The 21714-nt window shown below is 41.9% G+C and overlaps 2 protein-coding genes across 6 annotated transcripts in view; one reads left to right on the plus strand and one right to left on the minus strand.

Moving 5' to 3' along the window:
* The window catches only part of C8H17orf78 (chromosome 8 C17orf78 homolog), a 33623-nt gene extending 31563 nt beyond the window's left edge, over nt 1-2060 (minus strand). Inside the window, exon 1 of the mRNA XM_076543064.1 lies at nt 1943-2060. Within this exon, the coding sequence (XP_076399179.1) occupies nt 1943-1958 (16 nt within the window). The 5' untranslated portion in view covers nt 1959-2060. The remainder of the gene's footprint in view (nt 1-1942) is intronic.
* Acaca (acetyl-CoA carboxylase alpha) overlaps nt 1-21714 on the plus strand; it is a 268884-nt gene that overhangs the window by 48362 nt on the left and 198808 nt on the right. For 3 of the 5 annotated variants that reach the window (XM_006983168.4, XM_006983169.4, XM_006983170.4), the window contains exons 2-3: nt 13640-13686; nt 16247-16499. In XM_006983168.4, the coding sequence (XP_006983230.1) occupies nt 13640-13686; nt 16247-16499 (300 nt within the window). Of the gene's footprint in view, nt 1-2668; nt 2802-13639; nt 13687-16246; nt 16500-21714 lie in introns of those variants that run through there. The other 2 variants (XM_076543059.1, XM_076543058.1) reach the window with 2 other exon arrangements.

A 21714-nucleotide genomic window follows, 5' to 3' on the forward strand; every position in this document is an offset into this window, starting at 1 on the left:
TCACATTTTTGGAGGCTAAAAGTCCATGATTAAAATGTTGGCAGTGTTGTTTTTTTTTTCTGAAAATTTTCTTTTAGGCTTGTCAATCATTGTCTTCTCCCTGTCTTCAAAGGATCTTCTCTGGATCTTAATATTCATTTGTTTAATGGCACCAGTCTTATTTTACTAGGGTCTACCCTAAATGATCTTGTTCTAACTTAGTAAGGTCCTTAAAGACCCTACCTCCAACTCCCTCACCACCTACACACACCTTGAGGTACTGTAGATTAGGACTTTAGCATTGGATTTGGGATGTAATTCAGCCCAGAAAAAGACCTCTAGTTTCAGCTTCTAAAATGTGTACTCACTTCCTCTCTTCTACCTGTTAGTCTTGTATGGTACGTTTTCTCCACCCTTTGGCTTTCTTCCTCCACCTCTTACAGACATGCGGCTTGTGTGGCAAGGATTCGTGGAGACCAGCTCTAAAAAGCCTAGGGTAGGATAGGCAGGTCTTGGCATGCCTCACACACAGCACAGCACACAGGAGGACTAGTTCCGGTTCCAGGAGTCACCGAGAAATAGCCCTTTGCCAGTTCTTGTCTGTGTCCTAGCATTTGGTAACAGATTCTTTGGAAGTGGTCTTGGGCTATCCTTATTGATTTTCTTCCCTGTAGCCTTTTGCTATTTTGTGTTTTTCTTCAGTCTCCTAAGGCCCAATTCTCCTGCCTAAGTGCACTCTTTCTTAGAGCTCTTTCATTAGGCCTTTCCTTGAGTAGTTCATTAAATTTTTTTTTGACATTTTGTGTGTGTGTGTGTGTGTGTGTGTGTGTGTGTGTGTGTGTGTGTACATGCCCCAGTGTACTTGTGAACTTTGTTCAGTTTTCCTCTTCAACCATGTGGGTTCTAAGGATAATACTTAGATCCTCAGGCTGGATGGTAAACACCTGTACCTGCTAAACCACGTCACTGGCCGGACTCCCCGGAAGCTGGACTATTTGAATACCTCACTTGAGAATGGACCCCAGGGTCTTGCATGTGTGAGGTGAATGGTTACATCCCACCGTCCTGAAGTTTAGAGGGTAAACCCATTATTGCAGTACCCCTAAAGCTGACAAACAGCAACACCATTAAGAATCCTAGAGAAAGAGACTGAACCATATAAAAGGTAAAAGAACAAGAGGCAACTCCAAGGTTTTTAAAATTTCTTTCCTTGGTCACTTCTTCATGCCAGCTTCAGAGAGTACTCCTATGAAGAGGCAAAGCTTCCCAGATCATTCTTAGTAAGTCGAACATCTTGTTAAACCAGACAGTCTTGCTCAATTATCTTTTTTTTTTTTTAAGCTCTGAGTTTCTTTGTTCAGCTGAAATTTATCCCAATGACACAGTTACTGTTAAAATATAGGTCACTGTTTTGTAAAATTCACTAATTCTCCAATTTGTTTCCAATCCTTATTACTTCAAACGTGAGTGGATAAATTCTTGGAGAAGCTGCCACCTAATGGTAATGAGGGATCCCATTGTTCCTGTTGACCAATCTTAATATCTTCCTGTCTTAGCTTCCATCCAAGAATTTGTTTCCTGGGGTGTGGCTTTCTACCCTTTTCACTTTTTGCCCTCTGGCATTGAAATACTCTTCTGGCCATGGTGTTCTCTGCACCTTTCCTGGCCTTCATCACAGGTTCGTGTAAGGACTGGGAAAAGAACTCTGGGTGGTACTCTGAATTTTTGCAATAGGTGAGAACTCACATGGATCTCCTCTCATTGTTACTGCACCTATGCCCAATGGCTGCGTTGTGTTGGGAGTTCTTCCAGTCACCATTAATCGACAATACACACTGCCATGAAAGTCTTGCTGTGAAGTGGCAGACTAGAGAAATTTGTTGGCTTCCCCTCAATAGGCTTGGAGTAACCCCAGTACAGGATGGAAGGCAACCTAGGAAGTCAGGACTCACTGGCACTTAACTGTTGAAGGCAGGCATGAGACTGCTGTCCTTTGTACCGGGTCTTGCCCACCAAACTTTCTTTACTAAGTCTTCTCTTCAGTACTCCAGGATCCATCATCAACAGCTCCTTTGTGGTAGGCTGGGGAGCTAAGCAAAGGGGCTGGTGATGGACTAGTTGCATTGGTTAGCCTGCACCAATCTGAAGGCAGTGGATGGGCACGATACCGACCTTATTAGTGTCAGCATTAGCAATGCTACGGTCCATCCAGGCAGCGCCCCTACATTGCCTACCGCACCACACCGCTGGGTTCTGGGTTCCCTTCCCGCGCTACTCGCCGCAGGTTCTGGCTGGGAGCTTCGAGCTGAACCATTGCATCCACTCCGCCGGGAGGTGGAGCCGTTGGGCTGGCCCCAAACCCTCCCAGGCAGAAGGGACAACCACCACGTCCCGGACCCGCCCGCCCTCGCACCGCTCGGCCCCGAATGGCAGAGCCGCGCTCGGACCATCGGCATCGCCTCACGTCGCCCCGCCCCGCGCCGCGCGCCCATTGGCTGACGCCGGCCCGAGCCCGCGCCTCGCCCCCCTCCCCCTGGCGCCCGGTCCGCGCGGCTGCCCGGAGCGGGGTCGGAGGTGAACGGCCTGGAGTAACCCCGGACGCGCGCGTACCTCATGGGGCTGGGTGACTGAGGTGGGCGGCCGGGCGGGGGCGGGCCGGGGGCGGGGCGGGCCGCCGAAGCCCCGCCCTCGTCGGCCCGGGTGCCCAGCCGGCCTGCCGAGCGCCTGTCAGCCATCGCGGAGCCGTCCGCGTCGCCTCCTGTCCAGCACGCCTCGGCGCAGGGGCTCCGCGACCGCCGGACGGTGCGTGCCGCCAGCCTGAGGTGAGGGAAGGGCCGCAGCCCAACCCGGAGCGGCCCGGGCCGGGGCCGGGCAGCCGGCAGGGGGCGGCCTCACAGCCTCCGCCCGCCCGCTCGCACGCGGTGGGGCTCCATCCCATGCAGCCCCCCTGGCCGGGCAGCCGGGTCCTCCCCTCAGCACCGCGGCCTCCAGGTCCCCTCCCCCGAGCTCCGTGGGGAGGGCTCTGGGGGTCCCGGGCTTGCGGGCCGAAACCCCGGAACCTGGGAGGAGTGCCGCCCAGGGCCCTTAGGGAGGACCCGGTGTGTCTGCCCGGTGCTTGCTGCCACTCGCCGGGCTGAATCTTTGCGTCCGACCCTGGGCTCCGAGAGGAGACGAGCACGTGGGAGGCGGGTGCTGAGGGCTGGGTCTGGTTGCATGGAAAGTCTTGTTCCTCTCTTGCCCAGAGAGGTGTGGGGCGCAGAGGCGCGGGCTGCTGTGGCTCTCACTGTGCCTTTGTATCGCGGGGAGAGCCCAGGCCAGGCGGGCTGTCCCTCTGCCAGTTCCTGCTCGGAGCGTTTAAGGGTTTCTATGAGGGACGGAAGTAGGAAAAGCGTACTCGCCAGTTCTTAACCCTCCTTTGGCGTTAGTCTTGATGGTTTAGGGCAGCTCTGGAAAACTGGACCTAAGAACGTGATGGGAAGCTAAAGATTTCAGAGGAAAATGTGCGTGGAGATTCTGCCCACGTCTGGGCCGGTATTATTTTTGGATTTGAGTATCCGGCAAGTGGACACTTCCAATCAGATTTAAAGATCAGGGGCTTCATGTAGGCCTTGTGGGTTTTTATAAAAGCATACAGGCGTAGAACTGCTCAGGGGAAATAATTTTAGATGGTTTTGCTGGGAGATTTAAGACAAATCAAAGGGCTCTAGGATTTCCTGATTCCACGTCTACATAAAGTGTTTCAGAAACTTCCCAATGTGCAGAATAAATCTAATGACCTGGCCTTCACTCTCAGAAGTTGATTTCTTTTGACTTTTCTGTTTCATTTCCCCCTCTCATCATACAATTCAGGCTGGGAAGTATGCTTTCTTTGGTTACATAGTTTCCTCTCTGTTAGGGGACAGGAATACCCTAATTTGTTGCTTCATGAATGGAGATGCCCTTGACATCTGTCTGTCTTGGGGATTTCTGTGCTCACTTGACAAGCACTTGTTGGGAAAGCATTGTGTTGTTTAAAACTAGGATCGCTTTTAGCATTGTAGGTAGTAGATGCCTGCTTGCTGCAAAGTAGCAAGTCTCTTCCTACTTCTTTGGCTTCCGTTTCTTTATTTCTAAGTACTACTTAAGCCTTAACAGGAATATAGATGCGACCCCATTAATAATTAACAAAACCTGTGGGTTTGTGAAAGCCGTCAACAGTAAAATACTAATTTCTAAAGCTGCCTGTGTTTATTATTGTTGTAGAGGTTTTGCTTATGTTTTTACCAAAGTAGAATAGAAATACGTCACAGGTAAGATTAAATTGTTTTTAAGATGGGAGGAAAAGTTGGGAAATACTGGGCCTTTCACTTACTGAATTTATACATCAGACCATAACTAGGTAATATCCAAGAAGTGTCATTGTGAAAGCTAGCCTTGGAGAACTCTAAAGTGCTGTGAACAGGTTCAGGTGTAGAGCACTTTTCAGCTAGTGAGTAGGAAAATTTTTACCTGTCCCACGGACTGGTTTAACTGGTCTGAAGCTAGTGTTTTGTTTTTATTTGGAGGGTCTCCATGTGTTCAGCCTTGAATTTGGAGTCTTCCTTCCTCAGTGTCCCAAGTACTAGGCATGTGCCACCATACTTTGCTCTGTGTTTTTCTTCTCTCTCTCTCCCCCTCCCTCTCCCCCCCTCTCTCTCTCCTTCTCTTCTCTTCTCTCTTCCCCCTGCTCTTTTCTCTCCTCTCTCTGCTCTTTTTCCCTCCCTCTCTCCCCTTAGGTAGGATTTCTTTGTGTAGTGTGTAGCCCTGGCTGTCCTGGAATTTTGTAGACCCGTCTGACCTTAAACTCAGATCTGCCTGCCTCTGCCTCTCAAGTGCTGGGATTAAAAGCCCCACTCGGCTTTTCCTTTATTTTTCTTCTTCCTTGTTTTGGATCTGCTTGTTTTCCTATGTGTTTGTATGTGCACACGTGTGGTCAGGAAGGTGCTGAGGTCCTTGTGTGGAGGTGGGAGGACAGCCGTCAGGCGTGGGTCTTCAGGTTGTCAGGCTCCACAAGTGCTTTTACCTGCAGAGTCATCTTCCCTACCCTTTTAAAAAACAACCCCAAAACTTGGATCTATTCATTTTTTGTGGGGAGCATAAACATGTCATGTGGAGATCATAAGACAGTCTGAAATCTGTTTTCTCCTTCTGTGTTTTGTGAGCCTTGGGGATTGAACTCGGATCACCAACTCAACAACAATCCCCTTTACCAGCTGAGCTACCTCCAGGGATTACAGGTGTGCACCACCATACTTGTTTTATTTTTTACATTTATTGTGCGTGTGCAATGTGTGCTCGCACTTATATGTGGTCAGAAGACAATTTACGAGAGTTAGTTCTCTTCTACCATGTGGGCTCCTGGCAAGTACCTTTATGTGCTGAGCTGTCTCCTTGGCCTTCTCACCTTTGTTTGTTTGTTTGTTTTGAGACAGGGTTTCTCTGTGTAGCTTTGGAGCCTGTCCTGGAACCAGGCTGGCCTCAAACTCAGAGATCCACCAGCCTCTGCCTCCCGAGTGCTGGGATGTGCGCCACCACCACCTGGCCCTTCTCACCTTTTTTAATGCAGTGTTGGGGATTGAACTCAGGGCTTTGTGGATTCTAAGCAGGCACTTCACCAGCTCAACATCCTCAGCCCCACTGCGCCTTTCTTTAAAATTAAGGCATTTCCAACCTACAGCACCCCCCCCCCCCAGGTCACATTAGTCCCAGGGTATCTATGAATAGGACCAAGATATTTGTAGATGACATCATTTTGAAATATCAAAAAATTAGGTATTCTTTTTTTAAATTTGTTTTTGTTTTTGTCATTTCTAGGCTGGCTAATACCTTAATTATTGGATGAGGAAACAAAAATAATTGTTTAATAAAAATAAACAATTTTATTTAATTTAAAAAGTAATAATACACTTAAATTTAATGTTTCTACTTGGGAGATATTGGCTATTCTTTCAGCACTTCAGAAAAAAGTTATTTTATCATTATCTAACTTAAAAAAAATATTTATATGTGCATATGGCACCGGAGGGAGCAAAGTCAGAAGACAGTTTTGGGGAGTTAGTTCCCTCACTCTCTTCTTGTCACCAAAGATTGAACTCAAGTGGCCAGGCTTGCTCTCAGCTTGTCTGCTAGCTGAGCCGTCTCACCACCATTAGCTTGTTCCTAAAGACTAGTAACTGTGGAAGCTATACATCAAGCACCTTTCTATACATTTAAATCAATAGGCTTATGAAGAAGTGAATAAACACTGAAGCCTCATTGGCTGGAAAGAAAATTCTTAATCCCTGTTGAAGACGGCCCTTTGAAGGCAGTCCTCATCGGTTATCTACTTTAACAGATTCCTGTTTAAGTAGTTTATTTCTGTGTTTGTTTTTTAATTTCTGAAACTTCAGTGAGAATTCTCAGCTTTACTTGAATGTAATGGTTCATTTGACAGGATTTAGATAAAGAAAAAAAAAAGCTTGGTTGTAGTTGTACACGGATGATGCACTTACATGAAGAGTGCATCTGATCTGGCATAAGCTCTTACAAGGTTAGCCAGTTAATCTTTGTCAAGTGTGTCCTAATGATTGAGTTCTCTTACCAATTTGTTATTCAAGTTGCCATTACGCCATCTGGCTTGGGGACGTTTAAGGAGACAGGTGAGAAGTAGTTTCACAATTAGGAATTTTGTTGGGTGTGGTGGCCCTTGTCTGTAACCTCAGAACTCAGGAGGCAGAAACGGGAGGACCTCCATGAGTTTGAGGCCAGTGTGGTGTACATAGCAGGTTCCAGGTGAGCCAAGGCCTGCCTAAGAAGAAAGCTTTCTCAGAAACAGTAAAAAATGAAACCCAAAAGGGATGTTAATCACTGTACCTAAAGGTTGATGGCCTCAAATGATGCCAGAAGACAACTTCATTCCATCCTTTCAGCATTCTGTTCTGACTCTTCATTACATGAGGAACTGCAAAAATAGTCACTGTTCTATAACTCTGGGGATTGAAGTCACGTGGCTGTATATCCAACTTATGAAGAGGTCATCTTATAACTAGCCTGTATAAATAATTTTTTTTGACATGATAACAAAAGTTTGAAATTTTTGAATGAACTTGTTAAGTTTGAAAATAGACCTAGCTGGGTAGTGGTGGCATATGCTTTTAATCCCAGCACTTGGGAGGCAGAGACAGAGGATCTGAGTTCAAGGCCAGTATGGTCTACAGAGCGAGTTCAAAAAGGAAAAAAAAGTCAATTCCACAGTAAAACATACAGTACTAATATGTGAATAATATTTTCGTTGTCTAAATGCTCAAGATAAGGGGTCATAGCATCTTGGGTTAACAGGAAAGCTGGCTACTAAGCTTATTTTAAAATCTTCAGTTAATGATGCATATACAAGTTAATTTCAAAAAGTAAGTACAAAAGAGTAAAACAATATTTACCCTCCTGTTTTTTGTTTTACAGCCACCTTGTTACCCACACCAATAGTAAACAGTGTTTTTAATTTCTTCCCCCTCCCACCCCCGCCCTTTTTTTTTTTTTTTCCTGAGACAGAGTTTCTCTGTGATCTACAGAGCTCCCTCTGTAGATCATGCTGGCCTTGAACTCAAAAAGATATGCCTGCCTCTGGCTTCTGAGTGCTAGTATTAAAGTTGTGCAGTTCCCTCTCCCCTTTAATTTCTTACTAGTTATGAAATATTTTACTGGATTTGTCCTTTGTGACATCTTACAAGCTGGTCTAGTATTCACTTTGTAGGTCAGGTTGACCTTCATTTCAACAATCCTCTTGGCTCTTGTGTTGGGATTAGAGGCTCCTGGTACTTCACCCAGGTTGTTTGCTTGTTTTCAGACATGGTTTTACACAGTTTACTGATGGACTCCAACTCACATTGGAGCCATTACAGCCAAGGCTGACTGTGACATCTGCTACTTCTGCCTCTTCCTCCAAGTAGTGAGGTTACAGGTTTGTACCTCCATGCCTGGTTAGATAATTTACATTTAATGTTATGAATTTTTGTTTGTTTGCTTTAGATAAAGTTTCTTTATGTAGCTTTGGCTGGCCTAGAACTCAAGAGTTCCACCTGCCTCTGCCTAGCAAGTGATGGGATTAAAGTTGTGTAAATGTTATGAATCTCTAAATGTCCAGAAATTTATTTTTGTCCAGAAATTTATTATCGTTGGGGTCTGGGGTCACTAAGTCCTGGAATTAGAGGTATAGGTCACACCTTACCTGGCAACTTCTTATCTCCCTCCCTCCCTTATATTGAATCCAGGGCATCACACACCCTAGACCTGTACTCTGCCACATTCCTAACTCCTTGCCTATAGTTTAAAAAGTTACATGGTCCACAAAGTTGATTAAAATCCTAAGCGTTCCTACTTCAGTTTCTCTTGGTAGATATATTTGTGTTATGTGTTTTTGTGTGTGAGTAACGTACTTGTCTAGTTGCAGCTGTTAAACATTGCTTATTGATATCTTACGATAGATACTGAAGATTTGGCTCTCAATCTACTCCTTATCCTCACTGTTCATCTTTATCTTTCCTATATCCACCAGCTGACCACCCAGATGAGTTACTTTATAGCCTTATTTTTAATCAGGAAGTTTATATTATGAATGTGTAAATGTTGTATAGGATTTAGTTGTATCCTCTGATTCTTTCCTGTACAACTTTTTCTTTTGAGGTAATAATGGTCTTTATTTCTGTTGTTAGCTTTCTGTGAGTTATCATATATTAACTAGACCACTTTTCTAAATCTTCCAGGATACTGATATGAGCCAGATAGTCCATTAATTTTCATCTATGAAATCTCTGTCAGACTTCTCAGGCTGGCTCCAGCCTAAGTTGTTTGCCTCTTGCATCTGGCACTTAATGGCCATCCTGGACTCCCTCCTCCTCATCACCCTGGGGATTCTCTTTACCCTCTTTTCTGCTGCTGGAGAATTCATCTCCCACGTCTTCCACACTCTTGGTTTGTTCCCTCATTTGGGTCGAGAATATTCTTTTGTGTCATTATGAGAGAGAACACACGGGATGTATATATTTTTTAACTTTTTGCTTAAAAGATTTTAGCTTACAAATGACAGTTCGATGGACACAAATGTCCCCTTGGCCCAGATTCATCAATTTTTAACATTTTGCCACATCTGCTTTACTGCTCTCTGTTGTGTGTTTTTCTGAGTTATATTAGACTAAGCTGAAAAACCCATAAATACTTCTGCTTATTTCTTCTAAGAATTAGGACATTTTTCTTTTTTAATTACTTATTATACCCCCTCTCCCATTTAACATGGTTGTAAAAATTGTAATTCATATTCTCATTTAAGATTTCTTACTCAAGCCGGGCGTTGGTGGCGCACGCCTTTAATCCCAGCACTCGGGAGGCAGAGCCAGGCGGATCTCTGTGAGTTCAAGGCCAGCCTGGGCTACCAAGTGAGCTCCAGGAAAGGCGCAAAGCTACACGGAGAAACCCTGTCTCGAAAAACCAAAAAAAAAAAAAAAAAAAGATTTCTTACTCATCTTAGTAATAGCTGTGGGTTTTTTTTTGTTTTGTTTTTTTGTTTTTGTTTTTGTTTTTGTTTTTTTGTGATAGTGTCTCACGGTGAAGCCCTGGCTATCCTGAAACTCACTTTATAGACCAAGTTGGCATGAGACTCACAGAAATGCATGCCTGCCTCTGCCTCCTGAGTGCTGGCATTAAAGGTGTATATCACCATGCCGGGGCTTTTTAAAATTATTCTTCTCAGGAAAGAGGGGGATCTGTGATTTGTATGTAAAATGAATAAAAATTTTTCTTAATAAAGTTATTATTCTCTCATATATGACACCCTGACTGCAGGCCTCCCAGGGACATAAACCAAACACAGAATAACAAGTTGCAGTAAGACCAGGCAGCCGGGTGGTGATGGCCCACACCTTTAATCCCAGCACTTGGGAGGCAGAGCCAGGCGGATCTCTGTGAGTTCGAGGCCAGCCTGGGCTACCAAGTGAGTTCCAGGAAGGCGCAAAGCTACACAGAGAAACCCTGTCTGGAAAAACCAAAACCAAAACAAACAACAACAACAAAAGACCAGGCACATACCATCACATCAAGGCTGGACAGGCAACTCAGAAGGAGGAAAAGGGTCTCATAAACCAGCGAAAGAGTCAGAGACAGCCCCCTCCCACTTTTAGGGATACCACAAGAACACCAAGCTACCAGCCATAACATAATATACAGAGGACCGAGGTCATCCCTTACAGGCTCCCTGATCTCTGTGAGTCCCCATAAGTCTCCATCAGTTGGTTCTGTGGATCCGTGTTCATGTGATGTCCCTGATCCCTCTACACCTGAGCTTTTTTAAAAAGTAAGATAGGGTCTAACTATTCTTAGACTTTGAACTCACCGTAGTCCAGGGAAGGACTTAAATTTAAACTTGTTTTGCCTCAGCCTCCTGAGTAGCAGATATGAAAAGTCTGCCACAGCTGGCCCAGCAGCATTCTGATTCTTTTTTAAAAATCTTTTTGAGACGGAGTTTCTCTGGGTAGCCTTCGCTGCCCTGGAACTTACATTATAGACCAGAACTCTCTTGCCCAGCATGTGGGGGCCCTAGGTTGTTCAGTCCCAACACACACACACACACACACACACACACACACACACACACACACACACACACACAACAGAAGAACTTACCGTTCCTAGAGTATTGTTTGTTGAAGACATTTTCCAGGGTTTACCCCTCCCACTCCCATATCGTCTTCTTTTTTTTTTTCGAGACAGGGTTTTTCTGTGTAGCTTTGCGCCTTTCCTGGAACTCACTTGGTAGTCCAGGCTGGCCTCGAACTCACAGAGATCCGCCTGCCTCTGCCTCCCAAGTGCTGGGATTAAAGGCGTGCGCCACCACCGCCCGGCTCCCTTATCGTCTTCTTGTCAGGTAACTAGATCATGATACTGCATTGCATTTGGTGGTAGTGTACTTTAACTTCTGATCTGTGTAGGTTTTTTGCTTTTCCGAATGACTTTCAAGTTCCAAAGACTGGTCAGTATTTATATTATAGACTCTTCCTCAATTCAAATTTGTCTAGTATATTCTCAGGGTTAGACTAGGCTTATGTGACTGGGGATGGGAGGGCTAACAGAAATGGAATTGAGCCCTTCTACCTTATTCTTCCCTCCCTATAGTTCTATTCTGTTTTTCATAATCTTTGGTCACTTTTTTTTTTTTTCAAGTAATTTGTTCTTGGTTCTTTCATTTGGGTGCTTTCTCAGACATCTGGTAATAACTTAATTACCTGCATATATTTAATAAGGTGGATCGAAGAGGTTATTAGAGCTTGTGACAGTGTGAGTGGCCCTACTGACTGTTGGCTGCGTCGCAGGATGATCTGGGTGAGAAACCAGGTACCCCAGTGTTAGTAGTGTAAGGTCCCTGCTAGTAATTGTCTAACACCCCAGCCCACCCCAGTTATTCAGATTCTGCAAAACATCTTGTGAGGTCTTAATATGTTTACCAGCTTCAGTTCGGTAAGAGTGCCTTTTTACTCTTGTTGGTATCCCCCAGTCTAGAAACCGTTTACCCTTTCTGGATAATTGGCCTTTTATCAGACTGGTAACTAGTTGCAGGGAAATCAAATAATCTGGAGATTCTGAGACAGACTCTCAACCAGTCCTTCTTTCTTTCTTTAGTTCTTTTGTGTGCACAGGTGAAATGTTTTGAAATTCTGTTAGGATTTTGGTTTAGTGGGTTTATTTAGTTACTTAGTACTTTCTTGCTTTTCAAGAAAATATCTGGGTATCTATAGCCACTTAACTAACAACTAAATTCAGTAATTCTTTATATAGTTATTTATTTAGTGTGTTAGTGTTTGTGTGTGTGTGTGAGCACATGTATGGTAATAAACTATCAGGAGTCCTTGTACTACGTGGGTCCCAGGAATCAAACTCGGGTCTTCAGGCTTATTGGCAAGTACATTGTACTAAGCTATTTAGTTAACTTCCTACCAACAGCTAACTCCCCCCCCCCCCGCCCCTTTTAAACATTAATTTACTGTTAGAGTGTGTGTGTGTGCAAGCCATAGCATGCCTGTGGAGGTCAGAGGACAACTTGCTATGTGGGTTCTGGGATTGAACTCAGATTGCCAGACTTGGTACAAGTGCTTTTACTTGCTAAGCCATCCCTTTTATGTTTTAGAAAAGGTCTCATGTAGCCCAGGCTGGTCTGGAATGGACCATTCTTCTACCTCAGTCTTCCAGACACTAGTATTATCTACTGAATTTAAGATTAAGATATTAATTAAGATAAAATTAAGGGTAGGGTGAATATTATCAAAGCATGTTGTATGAAACTCTCAAATGAACCAATTTTAAAACAAAACCTTGGAGGCTGGAGAGATGGCTCAGAGGTTAAGAGCATTGGCTGCTCTTCCAGAGGACTTCAGTTTAGTTCCAGGCAAGCTCACAATCATCTATAATGAGATCTGATACTCTCTTCTGGCATGCAGGCATACATGCAGGCAGAACATTGCATACGTAATAAATAAATCTTTAAAAATAAAAAACCTGGGGCTGGAGAAATGGCTCAGTGATTAAGAGCATGGCTGCTCTTTCAGAGGACCCTGGTTCTATTTCTAGCACCTATGTGATGGCTCATAACGGTCTTGCAACTCCAGTTGCAAGGAATCCAATGCCCTTTTCCGGCCTCCATGGGTACCAGGCATGCAAGCGGTGTATGTATATGCAGGCAAAACACCCACATACATAAAGTAAAAATAAAGGTAATTCAGATTCTTGGATCCCCTCCAACTGCAGATCTGATTTAGTAGATTTGGAGTGGAATTTCACATGGGTATTTTAGAAGTTTTTCATTTTTTATTTCTTTTTGTGTTTTGTTTTGTTTCTTTTTGTTTTCTTTCTTTCTTTTTCTTTTTCTTTTTCTTTTCTTTTCTTTTCTTTTTTTTTTTTTTTTTTTTTTTTTGCAACAGGGTTCAGGGTTTCCTATAACCCAGACTGGGCCTAGATCTCTCTGTGTTGCCAAGGGTAACCGAAGTCCTGATCCTCCTTCCAATACCTTTCAAATGCTAGGATTGCAGGCATGGGCCACATGGGTAGTTTTGAAAGCTTCTAGATGTTTCTTATCCATAATTAAAATGGAGAGTTTCTTCCCTGAATATTTTTATGTTGTTAGCTTAGAAGTAAACCTAGGATTTGGGAAGTAGAGACTCTTTTTGTCTTTTAGAGTTTCCGGATTTAGTATGGTGGGAATGTTCTCTCCCTGGTTTCTAGTCTTTGTGGATACTTAATGACCATTTGGAAACATTCTCAACCTGAGTTTTAGAGAATCAAGTTATTTTCTCCCTATTGCCTCATTTTTTAATGAAGTATTAGAAGTAATAAGTGTAATGCATTTGAATATAGGTTTTTTTTTTCAGAAAAGCTATTTTATGAAATAATAAGCTTGAACTGTTGTTTAGTATGCTTAGAAATAAAAGTTTCTGAATATGAAATGCTTTTGTTTTATATAATTAATTACTGAACATTATACTTCAAGTTAAGTAATATTTACAAGAAAACATGATATTTTGAATTTTACTATTTTTGTACTACACTGAATAAAACTAGAGTTGACATAAAGTTGGTATTAAACAGAAAAATCAACTTTCAAATCTCTGTTTTTCTCTTTGTTTAGTTCTTTTTGGAGGTGGATATCTGCTGAGACAATAAGAATTATAAGAGGTCAGTTTCAATAATACTCTTTTATGTTTACAATTTAATGCAAATTTTCATGTGCCAAGATGTTCAATTGTGGGGTTTCTGTTGTCTTTCACGAAGAATATTGGCAAGTGAATGAGGAGTCTGACCATGGTGATGACCCACTACTTTCTCTCTAATTTAGGACTAGAATCAATGGAAATGGGACAGGCTGTGGTGGCTTCTAGAGTGTCTGGGCGGCTACTCAGTGATTTTCCAGGCATGACCTCCCTTTCTGGTGGTGTGCATGCTTGTGCTGGGGAGCAGTACAGGTGCTGGCTGCTGGGCAGGCATCAGAGCTGGTAAACACTGAGCTGTTTCCAGTCCATGCAGCCTTAGAAAGGCCGCCTGGTACTGGCAGCTAAGGAGAGGACAGCTTAAAGCTGGCTGTGTTGAGCCTTTCACTCAATAGCCTGGGGACCCTAGTTTATTAGCAATGGCCTTCTTCCAGCTTATGAAGTTTAATTTTTTTTTAAATTTATTTTATTTTTTTTAATTTTTTATTCTTTTTTTTAAAGATTCATTTATTTATTTTGTATACAGCATGTATGACTACAGGTCAGAAGAGGGCGCCAGGTCTCATTACAGATGGTTGTGAGCCACCATGTGGTTGCTGGGAATTGAACTCAGGACCTCTGGAAGAGCAGTCAGTACTCTTAACCTCTGAGCCATCTCTCCAGCCCGAAGTTTAATTTTTGTGACCATCAAATTTCAGTCAGATTATAAGTTAGAGTGTTCATGTTTTGTGCCTTAGTTCCTTTGTAAAGTCAGGTGTAAGCCAGATGTGGTGGTGTACACCTGTAGTCCCAGCTGTTAGGAGGGAGAGGCAAGAAAGGCAAACTCGGCTATAGAAGTTTGGGGTTAGCCAGACTATGAGATGCTGTCTCTTCCTTGCCCTCTCCCAAAAAACTGATTTTCTACTGCTGTATCTTAATATTCTTCCAAGTGGTCAATATGTTAGAATGTCCCTTTTTCTTTGCCTGTTATTCCCAACTCTCTTTTTTTCTTCTAATGATTTGGTTTTCTTTTAGACTGAACTCCATACAATTTGGAGACTTAAAAAGAAAAAGATAGAAATATAATATTACAATGTAATTATATAGCAAATTCAGACAATTTTTTTTCCCATTTCTGGGGTTTGAAATGGCCTCCTAAATGTTAGATAAGTGCTTTACCACTGAGTTACTCCTCTGACCTAGAACTTTTGTGTTTGTTTTTTGTTTTGTTATTTTAATGTACAAACAATAGGTTTCATTTAGACATTTATCATACATGTAGATCATTGTATATTACTCACGTTCACCCTTGCACTGCCCTTTCCAGTCCCTCTTTCCACTCTTACTGGTCCCCTTTCTCACCTCAAATATTCATTTTCTATTTCCATGCCATAGATATGCATGTATATACACACAGAGATACGTTTAAATCTAGATTCTGCATAGTATAAAAAGTGGTATTTTGTCTTACTTCCCCCATGGTATCCTGTCTTGTTCTCCTCTGCCCCTTCCTTTATACCTCTTCTCCCCTCCCTCATTGCCTCACTTCTGTATTTATTAATGCTAGTTTCAAAAATAAGTAATTCAGCTCCCTTCCAGAATGTTCAGATATTTTGTTTTTTCTTTTTTCTTAATTTCCCCTATTATATTTTCTTGTATTCCTGGCAATTTGTTATTGTTGTTTTTCTCTTGCAGCACAGTGATTCTTCAGCTTTAGGTTTTGTTAAAACACTATTATACCTCAGCCTACAACTTCTGAAACAGTTGGTCTAAGATAGGTCCAAGAACTGATAATTATTTGGTTAAGTTTGTTAGCTATTGACAATAGCTATTGACAATAGCTAATCTTGACTGGTAAGGTCCTATATCTAGAAAAATAGTGTTTGAGATGATACAAATTACTTTGAATACAGATTTAAAATTTGGTGGTAGATTCACTTCCTCTACCAATTCTGTGCACATAATTGAACAACAAAAATAATATTTGGGGGTAGATTTTTATAATATTCAGTTTGAGAAAAATAAACTCATGAAACACAAGGTTTTTTTGTTTATTGTTTTACTTTAAATGTGTGTGCTTAATAAAATTCATAACTTTTCATTACATGGTGTTTGGAACCAGGAGATCATTATGAAGTGTAAACACTGAGTTTCAAGCAATAGCCAGTCTCCCTAAACTCTTAGCACTCACTACCCACAATGCTACAGAGGAGTCACAGTCTCACAGCAGCTTTCGCTTACAATGAAAGGTTTCCATCGATCATAATTATCCATTCAGTATCACTGAGTAAGAGATGGAGAATAGCTTATAGATTGTGAGAAATATTTTTTGAGAAAAATAAAACTTATTTTATAAGCATAGTTACCATGATCTTTCTTTTCCTCCCTTGGAGGAAACAAAAGTGCTGGAATAGAGTAGCCAAGGAAACCAGTTCTCAGACTCAGTCTTATTTCCGAGAGCCGCTTATGGTTTATGACTTACTCTTTTTGAGTGTCCTCACCTGTACGTTATTGCCTATAACCTACTTTTCTCTTCATTTTCCCCATAGCGCTGAGAGCTTATTTTGAAAGAATAATGGATGAACCAGCTCCATTGGCCAAAACTCTGGAGCTGAACCAGCACTCCCGATTCATAATTGGGTCTGTGTCCGAAGACAACTCGGAAGATGAGATCAGTAACCTGGTCAAGCTGGATCTACTAGAGGAGAAGGAGGGCTCCCTGTCACCAGCTTCTGTCAGCTCAGATACGCTCTCTGATTTGGGGATCTCTGCTTTACAGGATGGTTTGGCCTTTCACATGAGGTGAGAAGAGTTGCTTCATGGGTAATGTCTTTACTCTCTTGTTATTTTCACTCTCATGTACTGAAAGGAAGAAGAACATATTAACGTCACCTCCATTCACTGGGCCCATCTTCTGACGAGGAAATTATGCACTTTTCAGGTTTGGGGACTATCTTTTCCTATATATTCCTCCTAGCTTTTTACCATTCTTTATACATACTAGGTCCTTCAATATGACCCAGTGAATGAAAGTTAGGTTGAGCAATTTCAGCTTCTGTAGTACTTTGATTAACAATGTTGTAACTTTCATTGATTGATAGGAATTTTGCAGATTTGGCTAAATTTGTAGTCTCCCCCCAACCCCTTCAGTGCTAGAGATTGAACCCAGGACCTTACACATGGTAGGCAAACACTCAACCACTGATCCACATCCTTAGCCCTTGTGGATTTTGTTGATTGTGTTTTGAGATAGGGTTCCATTACCCCTGGTTGGACTGAAACTTCTTATATAGAGCAGACTGGCCTGGAGCTCGTTGAGAGCTTCCTGCTTTTGCTTCCTGAGTGCTGGGACCATACACAGTGCCTAGGGACATTTTGCCTTTTTTGTTTGTGTTTTTGAAACAAGGTCTAATGTAGGTCCAAATTGCCCTGAATTCTTGATCTTCGTCACTCCAGCTTCTAAGTGTAGGTTATTACAGGTGTGTGCCAGGTCATTCATGTTAAAGTAACCATTTTTTTTTTGTTGTTGTTGTTTTGTTTTGTTCTGGGACAGGGTCTTTATGTAACTCAGGCTGGCCTCAAACTCACTATGTAGCCCAGGCAGACATTAACCTCCTAATTTTCCTGCCCTGGCCTTTAGAGTACTAGAGTTACTGGGGTACTGGGATACTGGGATGAGCGGCCATACCCTTTGACGGATGGTTGATTAGATAACTAGTTTAGTCATTTGCTTTTCAGTTCTTAGGTTTAAAGAGTTTGGGTCACATGTGTTTATGCATTTATTTGTGAGTAAACCTTAGGAAATAAACCTCATCCCTAGAAATTTCTCTTCTCTTCTCTCTCTCTCTCTCTCTCTCTCTCTCTCTCTCTCTCTCTCTCTCTCTCACACACACACACACACACACACACACACAGAGTAGAACAAACAAACAAACAAAATGCTATCCAGGTGATTCTAATGTACACTGAGAATAAATATTATAGTTCTAACCTAGATAAACACAGTTAGGGTAGGTGCTGCTACTGTTATTATCTTGATAGTCTGTTATTAATGGATCATAAAGTAATTAGGCTCCTTTTTGTATATCAAGATATTGATTCTAGGCCGGGCAGTAGTGGCGCATGCCTTTAATCTCAGCACTCAGGAGGCAGAGCCAGGCAGATCTTAGTTCGAGGCTAGCCTGGTCTACAGAGCGAGATCCAGGACATCCACCAAAACTACACAGAGAAACCCTGTCTTGAAAAATAAAACAATGTGGAGTGAGTAGAAAATTTCTTAATAAAGAAAAATGAAAGAAAAAAAAAGAAAAATGAAAGAAGACAAAAAAAGATATTGATTCTATAGTAAAATTCCATACTGGTTCTGGTAATTCTTTGTTGTTGTCCATGGGGCTTGGAATCCTAGCTTCTCTAAGATGAAGCAGTTAGTGTATATTAATAATCACTCCCATTTAAGCTATATGGAGGTCAGAAGGATAAAGCAAATTAAATATGGTTTACTTCATGATTCCTGGGACTTGTAATGAAACAGATAACTTACATAAGTTTTAGTGCTTTTTTAAAAAATGTATTTGTCAAAACAGGATCTCTTTTTGTTGTTTTTTGTTTTGTTTTGTTTTGTTTTCCCCCAAGACAGGGTTTCCCTGTGTATCAGTCCTAGCTGTCCTGGATCTCACTTTGTAGACCAGGCTGGCCTTGAACTCACTGAGATCTGCCTGCCTCTGCCTCCCAAGTATTGGGATTAAAGGCATGGGCCACCACTGCCCGGCTACGACAGGATCTCTTACTTCTTAGGCCAACCTTAAACTTGGGCTTGTCCTGGCTTAGCCTCCTGATTGCTCTGATTGCAGACACACACTACCTTGCCTGACTAGCCGAATGCTTTTGTTTTACTAGATGAGAAAACTGAGGTCTGATGAGGGAAAATAACTTGGTTGAGGTTGAGAGTTCAAACTCAAATGTCCTGGTTGCATTTTTGTAATTGTTTTACTGGTTACTGGCCTTACAATTTTTTTATTTTTTTATTTTTTTACAATTTTTGTAAGTATTTCTGATAAAGTTGATTTTCTGGCATTAGTAACAAAGTATTCACCTAACTTCAGGTCAGAAAGAAGAATTAGCATCAGGGACTAGAAATGAGGGCTTTATACAAACATGTTTACTTTATGGTTCACTTAGGTTGACCCTTAGGTTAGTACTGGTGGTATTGTCCCCTCAAAGTCATTTGGAAGTGTGTGGGGTTGAGAACTGCTGAGGACAGAGGACTGGCGGTACTAAAACTTTTGCAATAGGACTGGAGGAGGTGGCGCATGCCTTTAATCCCAGTGTTCAGGAGGCGGAGACAGACAGATCTCTGAATTTGAGGCCAGCCTGGTCTATAGAATGAGTTCCAGGACATCCAACTCTATATAAAGAGACCCTCTCTCAACATTGCTATCACTGCTTTTATAATGCAGTATATCATCCCACACAACAAGAATTTGTCTCAAAATGTCATACTCCTCCCCTATTGAGAAAGACTTGATTAGTGCTAAGTCTTTGAAGTTGCACTGCTTTGAGAAATCTAACTTAATTTTATGTGAAACATAATATTTAGTTGTTGGACTAGGACATTGAGTTTGGCAATGGTGCAATAAGTGCTATTACAGGAAACTCGGCTGATGATATTCTGAGGCAGTACGTAGGTGCCAAGCATTTCCAAGGTCCGTGGCTGTCAGGCAGAGGCTGTGTGGTCAGTGGCGTGGCTGCAATGTCTTGGATGCCTCATTGTTGCCAGAACTCTCATGGTTGTTGCTCATGGGTAGGAGTGTGATCAGCAGCCTGGGAAGAGGACAGTTGCCAGTTTCCACTGACTTCTCAGCTAATGTTCCAGATAGAACAAGACTTCTTTATCTAATTCATCTGTGGACATAACAATGTCTTTGGGAGTAACTTAAATTCTTTCTTTTGACAGGAATACTTCTAATGATATCTGTAGCTAGTTAAATTGTATGTGACTACTGGCAATCCATAATTTTTCCTTGAATTTATTTCCTCTCTGAAAAATGAAGATAATGATGATTCAGGCACTGCTTTCACTCTTTGAATACTGAGTCTAAACTGGTTGAGTTTACTAGCAGCTCCTAGAATGAATAGTCTGATCTTCCCTGCGTGATAGAGGTTAAGGGGACAGGCCTATTCCTCACAAGTGTTAACTAGGGCCATCTGAAACAAAGTGAAATAGTTGCTGTGATCTTCATGTTGGGTGCTAAGTGAACATTTTAGTGGTCTGATAGATAAGCAGGATTAGAAAATAGACTTTTCTAGGGACAGAGAAGACATGCATCATGTTTTTCCAGAGTCACTGAAAGATTGGCTAAATTACTTCCTAAGCTTTATCACCCAAGTGTTTGAAAATAAGGACTTAGGAAATAGTCACAACTTGGTGGGGGTAGGTAAGTCTCATTGAAAAACTGAAGCCGGGCGGTGGTGGCGCACGCCTTTAATCCCAGCACTCGGGAGGCAGAGCCAGGCGGATTTCTGTGAGTTGGAGGCCAGCCTGGGCTACCAAGTGAGTTCCAGGAAAGGCGTAAAGCTACACAGAGAAAAGAAAAAGAAAAAAGAAAAACTGCTAAGGCTTTTTAATTGTTAGATAAGATCAACCTGGGCTTATCAGCTATAGTTAGGATGATATATCTCTGAAAAATCATTAATTAATTGTACATTTCAGAAGAAAGACTGTTAAGACTAAATGTATACATCTTAATTTTGGTAACTAGTATGTGATTTGGTGGCATCTAATAGAATTGTCGTATTTGTTTTAGTTTTGGTAGTTTCTTTGATGCCACTTAAGGTCAGATGGTCCTGCATACTTAAAATGCACCACATGATTTTGCTGTCAGTCAAACAAGAATGTAAACAGTTTGGCTGACTGGTATACCGAATTCCTGGTTAAAATCCAGGTAGAAGCAAAATTATTCCCCAAATTTTGGTCTTTAACCTCTTAGGGTACTATATATATATATATTACTATATAATATAATATAATATAATATAATATAATATAATATAATATAATATAATATAATATAATATAATATAATATATATTACTTTATGTATATGATCATTTTGCCTGCATGTATATCTGTACACCACTTGTGTGCTCCTGAAACTGGAGTTACAGAGAGTTGTAAGCTGCCATGTGGGTGCTGGGAATTGAAATCAGGTCCTCTAGAAGAGCAGTCAGTGTTCTCAACCTGTAAGCCATCTCTCCAGCCCCGGCACTGTGATTCTTAAACCTATGTCATGTTTATATTTGAAACTCCATTCTCAGTTTTCTCGTAAACACCATAAAATAATATGAACCTGACTGGTCAGGTTCAGGACTTTATGTGGAAGTATCTCTAATTGTTATCATCTGAATGCACATGAATTGGGCGGAAGATGTACCATAGCCTGGGTTCAAGGACAAAGTGGGCTCTGTGAAAGTGAATTATGTTCTTGCCATTCATCTTTTGAAAATTGAGAATTTAGATATCATTGCCTGTAAGATGTTGGACTCTTCAGAAGAACCTAGGGAATTTTGAAGCTCTCTCTCTCTCTTATTTGTTTGTTTGCTTGTTTTTTTTTTTTTTTTTTTTTTTTTTCCGAGACAGGGTTTCCTCTATATAACAGCCCTAGCTTTCCTGGAACTTGCCCTGTAGACTAGATTGGCCTCGAACTCACAGAGATCTGCCTACTTCTGCCTCCAGTGCTAGGAATTAAGATGTGCCCCACCACTGCCCGGCAAAGCTCTTTTTTTTTTTTTTTAAAGATGTATTTATTGATTATGTATATAGTGTTCTGCCTGCCTGTGTCCTTGCAGGCCAGAAGAGGGCACCAGATCTCATTATAGATGGTTGTGAGCCACCATGTGGTTGCTGGAAATTGAACTGAGGACCTCTGGAAGAGCAGTCAGTGTTCTTAACCACTGAGCCATCCCTCCAGCCCCAAGCAAAGCTCTTTTGTAATTAGAAATTACTTGTAGTTTCTCCTGT

The sequence above is a fragment of the Peromyscus maniculatus genome, chromosome 8, assembly GCF_049852395.1.
Source record: "Peromyscus maniculatus bairdii isolate BWxNUB_F1_BW_parent chromosome 8, HU_Pman_BW_mat_3.1, whole genome shotgun sequence".
Taxonomy (NCBI): Eukaryota; Metazoa; Chordata; class Mammalia; order Rodentia; family Cricetidae; genus Peromyscus; species Peromyscus maniculatus.